This window comes from Loxodonta africana, chromosome 18 (genome assembly GCF_030014295.1).
Source record: "Loxodonta africana isolate mLoxAfr1 chromosome 18, mLoxAfr1.hap2, whole genome shotgun sequence".
Taxonomy (NCBI): Eukaryota; Metazoa; Chordata; class Mammalia; order Proboscidea; family Elephantidae; genus Loxodonta; species Loxodonta africana.
Genome location: NC_087359.1, coordinates 11,122,670 through 11,139,525, shown reverse-complemented (window position 1 = coordinate 11,139,525; position 16,856 = coordinate 11,122,670). Strand labels below are relative to the sequence as shown.

At 54.4% G+C, this 16,856-nt stretch overlaps 1 protein-coding gene across 1 annotated transcript; it reads right to left on the bottom strand.

Moving 5' to 3' along the window:
* Positions 1 to 8,170: 8,170 nt before the first annotated feature.
* CD7 (CD7 molecule) lies at positions 8,171 to 13,067 on the bottom strand. The gene is made up of 4 exons (XM_023556771.2): positions 12,876 to 13,067; positions 11,641 to 11,958; positions 11,279 to 11,403; positions 8,171 to 10,290 (listed from the first exon to the last, which is right to left on the bottom strand). The coding sequence occupies exons 1-4, from the start codon at positions 12,949 to 12,951 to the stop codon at positions 10,183 to 10,185; spliced, it is 627 nt and encodes a 208-aa protein (XP_023412539.1). The 5' UTR covers positions 12,952 to 13,067; the 3' UTR covers positions 8,171 to 10,182.
* Between the last annotated feature and the right edge of the window lie 3,789 nt (positions 13,068 to 16,856).

Sequence of the window (16,856 nt, the reverse complement as noted above, 5' to 3'; positions counted from 1 at the left end):
GCTGGATGCATAACGCTCCTTCCAGTTGGGCCGTGTCCCAGCAAGGAGACGCTAGCTAGCGGTCTCCCCGCCTGCCATCCCTTGTCCTGCCACCAGAGGGCAGGGACTCTCTCGGAGCTGTGGGAGCCTATGGAGTGGCTTAGAAGAGATGCCGACCAGGGCGGCTTACTGCCCCCTGGGCGTCCATCAGGGGCTGGGTGCACATGCCCTCCCCCACCCAGGATCCCCATCCCTGCAGGCTTCCCTTGAGGTGAGGTGCAGGCTCAGGGACAGAGATGAGGACTCCAGCCAGGTGGTGCCCCCTTGCTCCCTGCATGTCCTTGGGCCAGCACAGCCTGTGGGTGTCTGACTTCTTGGGCCACCCACAACTGTCCCTCCCGACTCCTCTTGCCCTTAAGGAGGGGCTGGGCTGGCTGCCTTGGCTCCCAGGATGGGCCCAGGGCTGGGGGAACCCATACTTTGCCTCGGGGTGGTCAGGCAGCCAAGGGAGGAAGCCACTAAGGGAGGGGTCTGGTCAGCCTCCTGCGGCGCGTGAACCTCTCAGGCAAGAGGACATAAGATCTGGGTGCCACAGGGAAAGTGTTACCTCAGGCCCCCCATCCCCCCATGATCACCATTTCACCCATGAGGGCTGGCAACCCCTATGAGAGGCCTGGTCCCTGACCACGGGGAGCTGGAGTAGACACAAACTCACACCAGGCAGTGATGTCATCCTGTTGTGGCCACAGGACCTGGTTCCTGCCCCCTCCCTAGCAGGGCCCCCCCACACACAGTGCAGGCACTGGGCTGGGGGTGGGGCTGGGTGCCCTTCCCCCACCTGGGCGTGTTCGCTTCCATGGGGGTTTTGTAGTCCCTTTAGAAGCCCTTCCAGGTCACCCATGTGGGTAGGACCAGGTGGGCCCCGGGCAGGCTGGCCATCCCCTGGCCTTCACTCTCCTCTCGGTTCAGCCCTGCTGGTGGCCTAAACCTTTAGCAGCGTCTGGTAGAAAGTCCTGGCTCCCAAAATGGGGCTAGAGGGAGGAACAGCGTGCTAGGAAAGAGAGGTGGGTGGGGGCTTGTTAGAAGAATGGGGGGGGGGTTGGGGAGGGTCCCAGGCAGTGGGGACAGCAGTTGGAGGCCTGGGATGAGGAGGGCGTGGATGGGCTTGGGGAGCTGAGTGTTGTCACAGGAGAAAGAATGAGCCCCCACCTGCGAGGAACAGGAAGCGGCCTTTGGAGGCCCAACCTCTCTACCCGCTTCACAAGCAGTCTAGGCTGTGGGTTAATGCTGGCCCAAGAGGCCAGGACAGGCCTGAGCTCCAGGCCCTGGGTGTTGGCAATGACCCCAAGCCATCACAGGTGTGCCCGGCACGACCTTGGCTACTGGGAACCCCTCCCCACACCCCTTAGCAGGTCCACCCTCACCCCTGTGGGCTGAGCCAAGCAGGCTCTGCTAGTGAAGCAGACCAGGGGCAGCTGCTGGGCTGGCCACACACGCCTCGGCCCCGTCCTCCTGGACTTTACCTGGCCTAGCTCAGGGAGGTGTCCTCAGACCATTGGCATTCCCCTCAGAGCTCCTGAGGCTCCAGGTGCCAGGACAGGTGGCTGCACAGGTGCGGTGGCTGTACCGGTGTGGTGGCTGCACAGGTGTGGTGGCCTAGCCCCCAGAATGGCCCGACCACTTGCCACAGGACCATCTTCCCAGAGCGGAGGTCCTCTCACCCTTTCCCAGCCCCTCTGACGGGGGTCTTCTCTGTGGTCTCTGAGGCAAGAAGGAGCCACAGAGGAGCTGGAGGTTGGGGGGCTCTGAGGCAGACAGACTGAGTGGGGGCCTGCTTCAGGCCTTTGCTGTGTGTCAGTCTCATAGCCAAAGTCTCAAAGTGTCTGCTGCTCAGCACCTTCCTTGTCTCCCGCTTCCTCTCACAGGCTGACCCACAGGCTGACCAGGCTCAGGTGCTGCCTGAAAGGGAGCTGGCCTGGCCCACCCACGTGGGAGCCGGGCTGGACCCTCTCCCTGAAGGCCCCAAAGGCCCTGGAGGCCCAGGCTCTGCCCACTTCCTCCCTCCCCCTTCCTCTTTCTCTCCTGTCCCTCCCCTTCTCCGCTGTCCCCTCCCTGGCCCACCACCAGGCCCTCTGGCCCTCCTACCCCCTGTGGGCACCCTAGGTTAACGCTTGGTCTGGCCCTGGGCGGTCCTCACACACCTGGCCTGGTCTGTCCACTAGACATTCAACCCCTTGGCGGCGGGGTCCAGGCGAAGGTGAGGCTAGTGTGGGGGGGCGTGGAGGCTTTCTCCAGCATCTGAGGTCCTGGGACCTGCACCTGGGTGCAGCCCCTGCGGGTGGGGGCGGGGGTCTTCTGCGGTGGCATTTAGTCCGTCCGCCTGGGTCTGTGAGAATGTGGAGGGTGCTGCAGCCCCAGGCCCCTTCCTGCCCCAACCACAGCTCTAGCCCAGCGGGAAGTTTGGTCTGGGGCAGACAGACAGACATTCTGCAGGCTGACATTTGGTGGCTGCTCTGTGGCCTGGTGGGAGGGTAGGTGGGGGTGGGGCCAGACTGGGCCTTCTCCCCAGGGGGCCTCCGGAAGCTTCTGGAAAGCCTTTGCCACTTCCACAGACCTTCCCCCTTCACCCTGTGGTCCCCCTCCTCTAACTCAGACACCCCAGCCCTGCCCAACACTTTGAATCTAGCCAGGACCGTGCAGGGGGTGTGAACACTTGTTCACCCCTTCAAGGCCTGGGTGCCCTCCTTGCCGGTGAGGCAGGGTTCTCTGGGTGGGGACGCCTGGGTGCTGCTCTGTCTCTGTCCTGCCTTCCTGACCCATCCAGTCCTGCAGGCTGCCCACAACACCCTGTCCTCTTTTGTCTCCAACCCCTCCCAATCCTTCTGATCTCAGGTCCCCTGCCCAGGCTCACCGTGGCCGCCTTCTCCCACCCCGTGCATCTGCCGCCCACCCCCTCACGTTGCCCTGAGTCCCCCTTCTCTGCCTCCTCTGCCACTTCCCCTGGGTTCCAGCTATGATTCCGGTTCTGGTGGCTTAGGCTGCTTGTTGTCATATCACAACTTTATCTTGTCTTCTTACTTCTTATTTTTAATTCACTGCACATTCTTTACGTTTATTTTTTTCCTCCTTTCCTGCTTTCCACTGGATAGAACCTTATGCTGTGTTTAAAAACCTGTGTATTGTTTTGATTCTCACTGTGGTTTCTCTGTGCCTCACACACGTCTACGTACCCGGATTGATTTCTTAATCTTATCTTCCTTGGCATCTTTCTTCTGATGGGTTAGTGCTTCAGCGTTCTCACTTCCCTTCTGTCTTCATGGTTCCTTTTTCTATCATTATGTTGGTATTATCTAGAATTCTAGTTCTAGATTGTATGTAGATACCTTTTATTTTCTTTAGTTATTATTTTATTTTGGTTTTTCTTTTTTTTTTTTAAAGACAAAATAAACTCTACCCAGTTATTTTGATCCCTTCTTACCTCTCACGTAATGCTCTCCTGCTTTTTGGCTTTTCTTCGTTGAATGCTGCCTCCAAGAGCGATTTCAAAGTCTACACTTTGTGGTGTGCCTTAAGAACTTACATGCCTGAGAATATCTTTATTATACCCCTACATTTTGTGTTGCTATGATGCTAGAAGTTATGTCACTGATATTTCAAATACCAGCAAGGTCACCCAGGGTGGGTGGGCAGGTTTCAGCAGAGCTTCCAGACTAAGAGAGACTAGGAAGAAAGGCCTGGCAGTCTACTGAGAAAGGCCAGACTCAAAGAGGCTCAGTTGGGAGGTGGGCAGCATGGAACCAGGACCTGGACCCGAGCCTAGGCCCTTTGTCGTTAGAGGAATACACCTAGTAGTGCACTGGGGTGGGGGACTCAGGATGAAGGACCCAGCCCCACCCCCCATGTCCTCACCGTCCAGGTGACAACAGAGTAAAGAGATGAAGCCAGCACCCTTCAGCCAGGGTTGGTGCAGCATTGGGGAAGTCACATGGGGGGAGGAGGACTCAGGGATCATGACCCTGTCCACAGAGGGGATCACACAGGGAAAGGAGAACTCGGGGATCATGGCCCTGTGCATGGAGGGGGTCATGGATTGAATCGTGTCCCCTCAAAATGTATGTCAACTTGGCTAGGGTGTGATTCCCACTACTGTGTGGTTGTCCTCCATTTTGTGATCTGATGTAATTATCCTATGGGTTGTAAATCCTAGCCTCTTATGCCTGCAGTTATGATCCTATTTGGGAGTGTTATGGATTGAATAGTGTCCCCCCAAAGTGTGTATCAACTTGGCTAGGCTATGAATCCCAGTATTGTGTGGTTGCCCACCGTTTTGTGACCTGATGTGATTATCCTACGTGTTATAAATCCTAAACTCTACCTGTGGCTAATGAGGCAAGATTAGGTTATGTCAATGAGGATTAGGGTGGAATGTAACACCCTTACTCAGGTCACAGCCCTGATCCAATGTAAAGGGAGTTTCCCTGGGGTGTGGCCTTTTATCTTACAAGGGGTGAAAGGAGAGGGAAGCAAACAGAGAGAGAGGGACCTCATATCACCAAAAAAGAAGAGCCAGGAGTGGGGAGCGTCCTTTGGACTGGGGTCCCTGTGCTGAGAAACTCCTAGACCCAGGGAAAGATGACAAGGACCTTCCTCCAGAGCTGACAGAGAAAGAAAGCTTTCCCCTGGAGCTGGCACTCTGAATTTGGACTTCTAGCCTCCTAAACCGTGAAAGAATAAGTTTCTCTTTGTTAAAACCATCTGCTTGTAATGTTTCTGTTATAGCAGCACTTTTTTAGTCTTTAGATAACTAAGACAGGGAGAACAGTCTGTTATGTCAGCGAGGCAGGATTAGGAGCAGTTACGTCAATGAGGCAGGGCAAAATCTACAGGATTAGGTTGTTCCTTGAGTCAATCCGTTTTGAGATATAAAAGAGAGAAGCCAGCAGAGAGGAGAGGGACCTACTACCACGAAGAAAGAAGAGCTAGACTCAGAGCGCATCCTTGGGACCCAGGGTAACTGTGCTGAGAAACTTCTAGGCCCAGGGGAAGATTGATGACAAGGACCTTCCCCCAGAGGTGACACAGAAAGAAAGCCTTTCCCTGGAGCTGACGCCCTGTCCTTGGATTTCTAGCCTTTTTTAAACATACGATGAACGGCAGCATCTATTTTTTAATGTCTCTGTATTGTTTTTGTTGTTAGGTGCCGTTGGGCCAGTTCCAACTCATAGTGACCATATGCACAACACAATGAAACACCTCCTGGTCCTGCGCCGTCCTTACGATTATTGCTACATCTGAGCCCGTTGTTTGCAGCTGCTGTGTCGATCCGTCTTATTGAGGGTCTTCCTATTTTTCACTGACCCTCTTCTTTACCAAGCACGATACCCTCCAGGGACTGGTTCCTCCTGATACCATGTCCAAAGTTTGTGAGATGAAGTCTCACCATCCTTACTTCTGAGGAGTCTTCTGGCTGTACTTCTTCCAAGACAGATTTGTTCCTTCTTTTGGCAGTCCGTGGTATATTCAATATTCTTTGCCAACACCACAATTTAAAGGCATCAATTCTTCTTCAGTCTTCCCTATTCATTGTGCAGCTTCTGTGTGCATATGAAGAGACAGAAAATACCATGGCTTGGGTCAGGCGCACCTTAGTCCTCAAAGTGACATCTTTGCTTTTCAACACTTTAAAGAGGTCTTTTATAGCAGATTTGCCCAATGCCACATACATTTGATTTCTTGACTGCTGCTTCCATGGGTGTTGATTGTGGATCCAAGTAAAATGAAATCCTTGACAACTTCAATCTTTTCTCCGTTTATCATGATGTTGCTTATTGGTCCAGTTGTGAGGATTTTTGTTTTCTTTATGTTGAGGTGTAATCCATACTGAGGGCTGTAGTCTTTGATCTTCATCAGTAAGTGCTTCAAATCCTCTTCACTTTTAGCAAGTGAGGTTGTGTCATCTGTATAACGCAGGTTGTTAATGAGTCTTCCTCCAATCTTGATGCCACGTTCTTCATATACTCCAGCTTCTCGGATTATTTGCTCAGCATACCGATAGAATAGGTATGGTGAAAGCATAAAACCCTGACACACACCCTTCCTGACTTTAAACCTGGAAGTATCCCCTTGTTCTGTCCGAACAACTAACTGCCTCTTTGTCTATGTGCAGTGTCTTGGTCATCTAGTGCTGTTATAACATAAATACCACAATTGGATTGCTTTAACAAAGAGAAATGTATTCTCTCACAGTCTGGTAGGTTACAAGTTCAAATTCAGGGTTGTCAGCTCCCGGGGATGGCTTTCTCTCTCTGTTGGCTCTGGAGGGAGATTCCTTGTCATTGATATTCCCCCGGTGGAAGAGCTTCTCAGGCGCAGGGACCCCAGGTCCAAAGGATGCGCTCTGCTCCAGGTGCTGCTTTCTTGATGGTATGAGGTCCCCAACTCTTTGCTTACTTCCCTTTCCTTTTATGTCTTGAGAGATAAAATATGGTGCAGGCCACACCCCAGGGAAACTCACTTTATATTGGATCAGGGAAGTGACCTGAGTAAGGGTGGTGTTACAATCCCACCCGAATTTTCTTAACATAAAATTAAGATCACAAAATGGAGGACAACCATACTTGGCCTAACCAAGTTGATACACACATTTTTGGGGGGACATAATTCAATCTATAACATATAGGTTCTTCATGAGCACAATTAAGTGTTCTGGAATACCCATTCTTCAAATTGTTATCCGTAATTTTTATGATCCACACAGTCAAATGCCTTTGCATAGTCAATAAAACACAGGTAAATATCTTTCTGGTATTCTCTACTTTGAGCCAGGATCCATCTGACATCAGCAATGACACCCCTGCTTCCACGTCCTCTTCTGAAACTAGCCTCAATTTCTGGCAGTTCATTGTCGATGGATTGCTGCAAATGTTTTGAATTATCTTCAGCCATATTTTACTTGCGTGTGACATTAATGATTGTTCGATATCTGTATATCTATCTATATAGTGTAATACAATTATATATCATATAATAATGTCATATATTCTACATAAGGAGCCCTGGTCCCGCAATGGTTAAGAACTCAGCTGCTCACCAAAGGTCAGCGGTTTGAACCCACCAGGAGCTCCTGAGGAGAAAGATCTGGCCACCTGCTCCCATAAAGATTAAAAAAAACAGCCTAGAAAACCCTATGGGGCAGTTCTACTGTGTCCCATGGGGTGGACTTGACAGAGTCGACTTAGTGGCACCCAACAACAACAACATGCTACATATATGATTATATACGTAGTGTAGCTGATAAATGTACATCATTTTCCCCTTGAGTTCCAGTGGTGATGTGTGTCGTCCAGGACAGAACGGAGAGGCAGCGTAGCTCTGAGAGCTTGCAGGGCCTGCCGTGCCCACAGCCTCCCCATGGGGGTTCCTCACAAGTGTGATTGTAGCTCAGGGGTGGGCTGCCCCTCCCCTCCCCTCCCCATGAGCAGTGATGGGCAGCGCCTGTCAGCCCAGCAGACCCTCTCCTGGGGACAGAGTGTGAGACGTGAGACAGAACCCCCACAGTACTGTATTCTTTACCTGGCTTCTTCCTTGTCTTAGTCATCTAGTGCTACTATAACAGAAATACCACAAGTGGATGGCTTTAACAAAGAAGAGTTTATTCTCTTGCAGTCCGGTAGGCTAAAAGTCCAAAATCAGGGCGCCAACTCTAGGCTTTCTTTCACTGTCGGCTCTGGAGGAAGGTCCTTGTCATCAGCCTTTCCCTGGTCTGGGAGCATCTCGGTGCGGGAACCTCAGGTCCAAAGGACCTGCTCTGCTCCGGGTGCTGCTTTCTTGGTGGTACAAGGTCCCCATATCTCTCTGCTTGCTTCTCTCTTTTATATCTCAAAAGAGATTGGCTTATGACACTATCTAATCTGCTAGACCTTATCAACATAACTGCCACCAATCCATCTCATTAACATCATCATGACGGGATTTACAACATTTAAGGAAATCTCATCAGAAGATAAAATGGTAGACAATCATACAAGGGAATCGTGACCCAGCCAAGCTGACGGACATTTTGGGGGATCCAATTCAATCCATGACACCCACCTACAGTGCTGTATTGCAAAATCATTTTCTTTGCTGGGCTCCCCTCCCCCCCCCCCCCAGTTTTGCATTTGAATCCTGCTTTGAGTCGGAATCCTCTGGGATGGCCACAGGTTTGGTTCGGTTTTTGCTTGAAGGTTGTATGTAAACCCCTTTACACCTCCGTAGTATTATTAAGAACGTTGCTGAAGTAACTTGTAGGAACTCCCTACTTGTAAACCCATTTGCAAGTAACTTACCTGCCCACCCTTGGCAAGCAGTCTTGGCAGCAGTAAGCACCGACTGACCCCATTTCCTTGTACAATGAACTAAAGGTGCCTATCTTGTCCTCCCGCCTCAGTCTTTCGTTTATTGGCCAATTCGAGTCATGCTGAATAAGAATTTGGGGTTTGCATCCAGTAACAGACGCACAGAGAGTGCCAGGGTCGGGGACGCATGGGGGCAGAGGATACCTGGTGAGGGTGGAAAGCGGTGAGGTGCCATGGTTACGGCCAGAGCTGGGGTGCAGGGCAGCTGGGCCGGTCACCAGGGACTCCCCAAGAACCTGACTGTATCCTGGCCGCTCGCCCCACACCCAAGGGGTCCTGGGGACTCACTGTCCCTGGCTAACACACAGCTAGCAAATACAGAGACCGTGAAGAGAAGTTCTGACACCTGCTACAACGTAGATGAACCTTGGAAACATGCTGAGTGAAAGAAGCCAGACACAAAAGGACAAATATTGTACATTCCCCTTTGTGTGAAATGTCTAGAGTAGACAGATGCACAGAGGCCAAAGTTTATTAGCGCTTACCGGAGGCGGGGGACGGGGAAAGGGGAGTTTATTGCTCAAGAGGCCACGTGTCTGTTTCAGGAGGTGAAAACCATTCAGGAACTGACAGTGGGGATGGTTGCACAGCCTGGTGAACGTAATTAATGTCACTGAGTTGTGCACACAACGATGCTTGAAATGGCAAGCGTTTTGTTATACGTATTCTTCTGCAATTAAAATAGAGAGACTCCGAAAAAAGAAGACAAAGTCCCCACACCCCGCCGCCCAGAGAGAAGCAGGACCAGTGCCTGGTCTTCCGTTGTTTCGCACTCTAGAGATAAAAATACACACAAGTGTTGGCATAGCCGTGTATGTGCCTGTGTGTTATGTTTATAAATGTGGGGTCGTACTGGATCTCTGTCACTTCACGGTGGCCGGCGAACGTCCTGGGGAAAGCCCCGGATTCTCCCTCAGCAGCACGGCCAGCATGTGTGCTGAAATCAACACAGCTGTTCTCTTAACATTCGGGTCATTTCTCAGTGGTTAATTTTTATATTGAAAGCAGCACTGGAATGGACATCACTGTGCCTCACGGCTCTCCAGAGAAACAGTACGTGTGTGTGTGCACGTATGTACACACACATATGCCAATTGCTGTCGAGTCAACTTCAACTCATGATAGTGTTGTGTGCCAGAGTAGAACTGTGCTCTACAAGATTTTCAACGGGGAATTTTTCAGAAGTAGGTTGCAGGACTTTCTTCCAAGGTGCCTCTGGGTGGACTCGAACCTCCAACCTTTCAGTTTCACATTCACTCTTTGCATCACCCAAGGACTCCCCCTTGAAAATACACCTGCAGAAATGCTGTGAGGGTGCCAGGAGAGGGTGGGGAGGGCAGCCCTGGCCATCTAAGCCCTCTCTTCCCCTCTGCTCCGGGCTAGGGAGAAACAGACGGGGACTCAGAACGGAAAGAAAACAAACACTTTATTTCTGGCAAGGCTGGGCAGGGGGCTGGGCCTCCCCATGCCCCTCTGCCCCAGGCTGCCCAAGGGCTGGGGGCCCACCTGCTGCAGGGTGAGGGTGCTGATGAGAGAATAGGGGCCACAGCCTTGCCCCCAGACCCATCAAGCAGAGGAGCCCCCGTGAGGCCACAGGAGGAGAAGGCACAGCAGGAGAGCCAGAGCTTCTCCTGGTGGCTGCAGAAGCAAGGAGGGCTTCCTGGATAAGGCATCCCTCAAGCTGCCACAGGGCAAAGGAGGCGTCCGACAGTGCCATGGAGCCGCCCACTGCCCTGAGCTCCCTGGGCCCTGGGCAGAGTGCCTCGCTGGCATCTGGCTGGTTCTCTCTGAGTTCCCGGTGGCAGGCTCACTGGTACTCATTGGGCCTGGACAGGGTGTTGTGGCGGCTGCAGGACATGTCCTCATAGACCACGATGGCCGTGGGCCGATTGCTCCGCCGGCACAGCTTCTTGATCTGGAAGACAGCCCACTGCTCAGTGCTGGCTGTGCTCTGGGGCACCCTCCTCCTACCCTCACACCACGGAACCTCACAAGGCTGCTGGGCCTCCTGGTCCCGCCTGCCTAAAGCCTATTCACAAGGTACAGACCAGGACCCCAGTTCTGAGCTTCCAGCAGCTTGCCAGCACCATCCCCAGCCCTGGTGGGTGGGGCAGCAATCCCCAAGGCCCCGGGGAGCTGGAGCAGGAGCTGGGCCAGGGCGGGATGAGGAACTGTAGGCTGAGCTTCAGGACCGGTCTGAGGGATGAAGACCTGGAGGGAAAGCTGTCTCTGTCACTGCTCCTGCCCCCGCCCCAGGCAAATGGCTGAATGAGCACTTCCTGCCCCTGCTTCCGTCAGCCTCTTGCTCACACCTCAGCACACACTCTCATATACACACACGCACACACACTTGCACACACCATGCACTCACGCACGTGCACATACCACACACAGACTCCAGTATTCACAACACTCTCACACAGGCACACATGCGCATGCAGGGTATTCACGTGCACACACCACACACTCACATCTATGTACATACCACACGTACTCTCACACTCACACACACACATGGACCTACACACACCACGCACTCACAGGTGCACACACACCACGCACATTCTCCCATGGGCTCCCACGGCATGCACAGGAGTCTGGTCAGCTGATCCCACACCCTCTGGACCCTTCACACCCCACATCCCTGACATGTCTACCATGAGTGTCTTCCCTGGGTCCCCTGCCCTGCTGCGTGCCGTGCCGGTGTCTACATCTCTGCTTCGCTCTGGGTTCTGGAGTCCCCCTTCCCACCTTGGTGCTGATCTCCCTGGTTCTCAGCACTCGCTGGCAACCCTCAGGAGGGGTTCAGCTCCCAGGGGCTAGCGGCTCCACTCCCCCTTCCACTCTCCTGAGAGGAGCGGCTTAGGAGCCGAGTTACAGGCGACAGCTCAGGGCACGCTGACCTGTGTCCTCCTCACTGCACACACCACCCCCAGGCCCAGCCCGGCAAGGAAGCAGGCCACAGCCAGTGCCACAGGGAGGCCGAAGGCTCTCTCCCAGTCCTTCTGGCATGAGTTTGCTCTGTCATCTAAAAAAAAAAGGAACGGAGAACACTTTATAGGTGGGGATCCCACGGTATGGGGCCCCCTGTAGAGCGTTCAGGTTTCAGGGAGAGGTTGTGGAGTTTGCGGGGAATTCGGGGGGCTTCCTGGAGGAGAGAGGCTTTGAACTTGAAGGAGAGACTCCAGTGAATGTAGGAGGGAAGGTGCCCGGTCAGGGGCCCTGTTGGAGCAGAGGGGTGTCCCGGGAGTGAGCACGCTCCCACCTGTCACCACAACCAGGGTCCCAGGGCCTGAGATCTTGTTGTCCATGATGGCCTGGCAGGTGTAGACGCCTGTGTCATTGGGCTGCAGGTGGTACATGGTGATGGTCAGCTCGTGCTGCGACCCCGAGAAGTTGATGCGCATCCAGAACAGCTCGTCCACGGTGGGCTCCTTCCCGTCTGCATAGTAGATCACGTGGCTTCCTGGGTCGGGCCAGTCTCGGTTCAGGTAGATCCCCTTCAAGGAGCCGATGCTGGAGCAGGTGATGTTGACGGAGCTGCCCTTTGGGGCAATCGCGTAGGGGGGGAACTGCTGCACCACTGTGGGAGACCCAGCATGTTACCACTGGCCTGCAGGGGCCCTCCTCTGCCGGTGCCAGGGGACGGTGTTGGGGACAACACAGGACCCAGGGACAGCTGGCACGTCACTGGGCACAAGATGCTGCTGCAAAGCCCGGCCGACACTTCGCTGGGCATCTCCAGGCCCTGTGGCCCTCTGACACTCTGCCCTAGGTCTACAGCTTCTCCCCCTCTTAGATGAGGCCCCCAAATAGCCGAGAGCCACTCTCCTATCTCCCCTTAGCCTTCTTTTCCCCACTTGGGCTGCCTCAATTTTCCTACTGCTTCTAGGTGCCTGGAGCCCGTGGCTGTCTGGCTGACACTCTCTTGTTTGTTATGGGATGTCCAGAACCTACATTGGTGGACCAGCCGGGGGCTCAGCAGAACCAGCTTCCCGGGTGGGGACACAAACCCTTTAACCTTTAATGCGGCCCGGAGGGCAACTTCTCAGGGAACAAAATCCGCAGTGCTTTGCTCTGCTTTTGCAGGCTGGGTGCCTGCCCTCCTCCCCGTTCCCACACTGGTCTAACGCTTGTTGGCACATGTGGCAGAACTTTACTGATGAACCTGTTGTAAAAGTTAAACAAGAACCAGAGTCCCCACTTTAAGGGATGGCCAACAACTGCTGATCATAGAAAGGAAACGCTGCAGGCGTTCAGGTAAGGAAAAAGAAAACCAAAGCCACTGTGGTCCTCCACTCAGATATCACCGTGGCCCAGGTTGTATGCCATTAGCCCCGAAACTGATTCAAAGTGAACCTGACCCCTGGAGGGTGGGCGGTGGGGGCTCTGCAAGAGGTCACAGTCAGCACCCTTCCCACCCCAGGCGGGGAGTGGGGTGGACTGAGCCCCCTGGGGCACCAGGAGGCGCCGTGGGGGACAGGCCCAGGAAGCACTTACCCTGGGTGGCTAGGCTGACAGGCATGGTGAGGGTGAGTGCCAGGAACAGGTGGAGATGCGGGGGCTGGGGGGCCATGCTCACTGCTGCTGGCCCAGGACCAGGGGAAGACGGCGCCGCCTCCCCTCTTTCAGACTAAATGGATTGGAGCCTCTTCCTGTCACAGCGCCCAGTTGTGTGTGCTGGGAGGCACCGCCCCAAACCCGATGAAAAGTCACCTCCCAGGGTGGGCAGGGTGCAAAATCAGTGAGTGGGCGCAGGTGACTGGCAGGGAGCCCACAGGGAGGGCTTCCTGGAGGCGGTGCCTGGAGAGGCGGAGCCAGCGGGTCTGGGTGGGATGAGACCATCCCCAACCGCCGAGTGCAGCCTTTGAGCCCACATGGCCCAATGCAGGGAGGGCTAGGGCGGGCCCACTGCCATGGAAGCCTGCCAACCTTGACCCCTGATCCAGGCTGCCCACCCCCTGGTGGCACTCTGTTTACATCCCATCCTGACACTGGGAGGTTGTCTTCAGCCCAAACCTCCCAGGGTGACAGTACGTCTCCACAGGGGGCACAGGGGAGTGGCAGGAGGAGAAGGGTGAGGCTGGGGGCTGGGCCTGAGGAGGGGAGAGGCAGAGGGTCCCCTGGGAGTGTTGGAGTTACGAGGGGGGCTCTTTGGCTGCAGGCTCAAGCCGCCTTGTTCCCTGGCTGTGAGAAAGCGCCCTTGGCTGGGACCTGATTCTCACCCAGAAACCTGGCGTGTCACTGTCAGCCACCTGCAGGGCCGTGAGGAAGGCTCTGGGTGTTCACGCAAGGATGTGGCCACCTGATGACACTGTATTCTGCCTCCTGTGTGTACAGGGGCCACAGAAGCTCAGCTGATGTCCCCCGTCTCTGCGCAGGGGTGCGGGCTGCCAAGAGGGACCAGAGCCCCAGGCCCAGGGCTCAGCCCCTGAGGCTGGGGGACCCACGTGTACCCCCTGACCCATGAGGACAGAGAGCCTCAGGAGAGAGAGCAGATGCTGGGCAACCAGGAGGGGGCTTTCTCTGACTTCGGAGCCCCTGCCATGACTGCAGAGCTGCCATTGCTGGTGCTCAAAGCCACTGTGTGTGTGTGCATGCACGCTTGCGTACACATATGTATGTGTGTGCACACAGGAGGCTACATGGGCACTTGACTCACACAGGGACCTACAGTCCAGAGCCGTGTGCACACGTGTGTGTACATGAGGGCATGTGTTTGCACAGAAGTCTACATGAGTACACAGCCCACAGATGGACCTACAGCCCTCAACTCTTTTCTGACTGCCATCCACCCTCAGCTGGCCAGGTATGGTCCCCTCTGCCAAAGGGCTGGGTCCTGTGACGTGTGTGTGTGTGTGTGTGTGTGTGTGTGTGTGTGGTGCAGGCTCAGGCTGACTGGGCGTGTTTGGGCAGCTGGTCTCCCCTCCAGGAGTCCCTGCAGAAGGACCCCCCTTTTGGGGCAGAACCTTGCCCTCGAGGCTCCTAAAGAGGAGTTGGCAGGAGGCAACTCCACAATATGGTCTCTGAGACCACTGCTTTTTATAGCTTGTTTCTCCTGTTTCTTCACTCAGGCGGCCTCTACCTGCCCCGAGCAGGGGGCGCAGGAATGGTGGAGTAGAGAACAGGGGAGTAGTAAGCCCGAAGCAAGGGGCGGGGGGGTGGGCTGAGGGAGTGGGGAGGTAGGGGTTGGGAGGGGTTGGGGGGATGGTGCAGCTGAGAACGGGGGACAGTAAGCCCTGCCACCTGGAGCTGCCTCTTGTGGGGCACCCAGCACTCAGGCTGTGAGCTAGCGAGAGGGGAATGTGAGGGCATCCCGGGAAAATCCCGTGGGAAGCGGCCATCTGAGAAAATGACAGGTGTAGTGGGGGGCCACATGGTGTCTGATGTACAACCCAGGCCAGGAAGTACCTGGTGTGTCTGAATATGGTGGGGGGGAGGGGAGGAGGGCAGTGAGTTGGGGGGAGAAAAGAGAGACAGAAGGGAGTGGGGAGAGGGCAGGCCTCACCCAGGTGAGTGCCCCCCGACCCAGGGCCCCAAGGCTCCTGGGCCTGTTCTGCCCCCTGGTGATGGTGGGGGACCAGGCCACCTCCTCTCTAATCTCTCTCTGCCTTGCCACCTGACAGGGGCTCCCCAAGGGCTTGTTACTGTTCGAAGGACAGCTGTGCGCCCAGGACAGACTCAAATCCAAAAATGGGAGCTGATCTGAGGTTATCCTGACAACAGGGAGAGGAAAGTGGGGCAAGAGAGAGCTCAGAAGGGGCTGGGGTGGCATCCCAGCATGGGCAGGGCCCCAAGGTCATCATAAGGACACAGAATTGAGTCCCCATCGGAGGAAACCTTGAGAGTGTGGACCAGCAGTCCGGGGAAGATGGGAGCCATCAAGGAGCCCTAGGCCCAGCCTCCTCCTCCAAGTTTCACTGGTGTGTGGGGCCATTGTGACTTCCATGGCCCTTCCCACCAGGTCAGCAGCATTAAAACTTATCTTGAGATAGCTTTAAATGCCTCAACGGTTCATTTTTTGTCTGTTTTAGGCAAAATGTAGTAGACTGTTGTGGTCCCCAAAGCCTGGTGGGCCTGAGGCACTAGGCATGGGGTGCCTGGCCATGTGGGGGCTCCTAGCCCAGCCAGGGGTACAGACCCAGGTGGCAGAGCAACACTCCTCATGCTCTGACCATGATGCGCTGACCGGTGTTGCAGGAATGCGGCCTCGGTCACCAGCCACGACCGTGGTCACTACCCTCAACCCTGGCCACCACTCATAACCCCTGCCGTCCTTGACCCTGGTCACCACCCACTACCTTCACTTTGAGATTCTTTAGAGAGGGCAAGACTTTGAAGACACCCTATAAGACAGGGTAGAACAGACCCATAGGGTTTCCAAGGAGTGGCTGGTGGATTTGAACTGCTGACCTTTTGGTTAGCAGCCGAGTTCTTAACCACTGTGCCATCAGGGCTCCAAAGAGCTCAAGGCTTTAAAGATATCTTCAATCCGAGCGGGAGCTTCTCTCAGATTTTTGTGATTTTCTTTTCCCATTTTTAAAAAACACAATTATATTTCCCCAGCTAATATGAAGGGTTGTTGGCTGGCTTACTGTATTTATTGAAGGGTTAGTATTGACGAGACTTCACAGCAAGGAAGGCAGTCCTCACCGCACCGTCTCACTCTTGTTTGTATTTAGGAAACATTCACGCAGCCAAACTATTCCAAAAAAGGGAGATAGTCTGGCATAAGACACTGACCATGTTTGGGATCAGGGACTGGGGGGGCGCTGGGGTCCCCCAATCACCGCAGAGCTGAGGCTCAGAGGGCTCCAGAGAGGAGAACCGCTAGGGGAGGTGAACTCACACAGCCTGTCTTCCTTATGGAGGGCTAACGTAGGTGAGCGGCTTTCCAAGGGGGCCATGGCTGCCAGGCCTGGTCTGTCCCGGGTGAGGGGGGCTGGTGAGGCCAGCTGGTCCCTAATCTCTCCTCTCCTCTCCTCTCCTGAGACCCCTGCTAGGATGGTCCCCAAGAGCTTATTACTGTTCACACCTAAAGGACAGCTGTGTGCCCAGGACAGGCTTAATCCAAAAGTTGGAGACCAGCCGAGATTATCTCAACAGTGGCCCCACCCTCCCTTGCGTAAGGGGAGACTCAGAGGGTGGGGGTAGATCCCAGGTACAGCCCTGGCACTGGGTAAGGGGCAGGGACGGCATCCCGCTAGATCAAGTGCTTTTTTTTTTTTTTGTAGGTACATTTTTCTTTACTTATATTACGCTTTAATACAAAGTTAAAGCTATAAGCCTACAGTCATCAAACGAATCTTGTAAGTTAATTGACACTTTAAAATCCCGCTACAAGGAAACAGAGACCTTATTCCCTCAGGTTATGCCCTGTATTCCATGAGGGAGAAGAGAGAAAGCAAGGCGTCCTGGCCATTTACATTCACGTCCCTCTTTATCCCGTTTGTTGTTGTTGCGTGCTGTCGTTGATTCCAA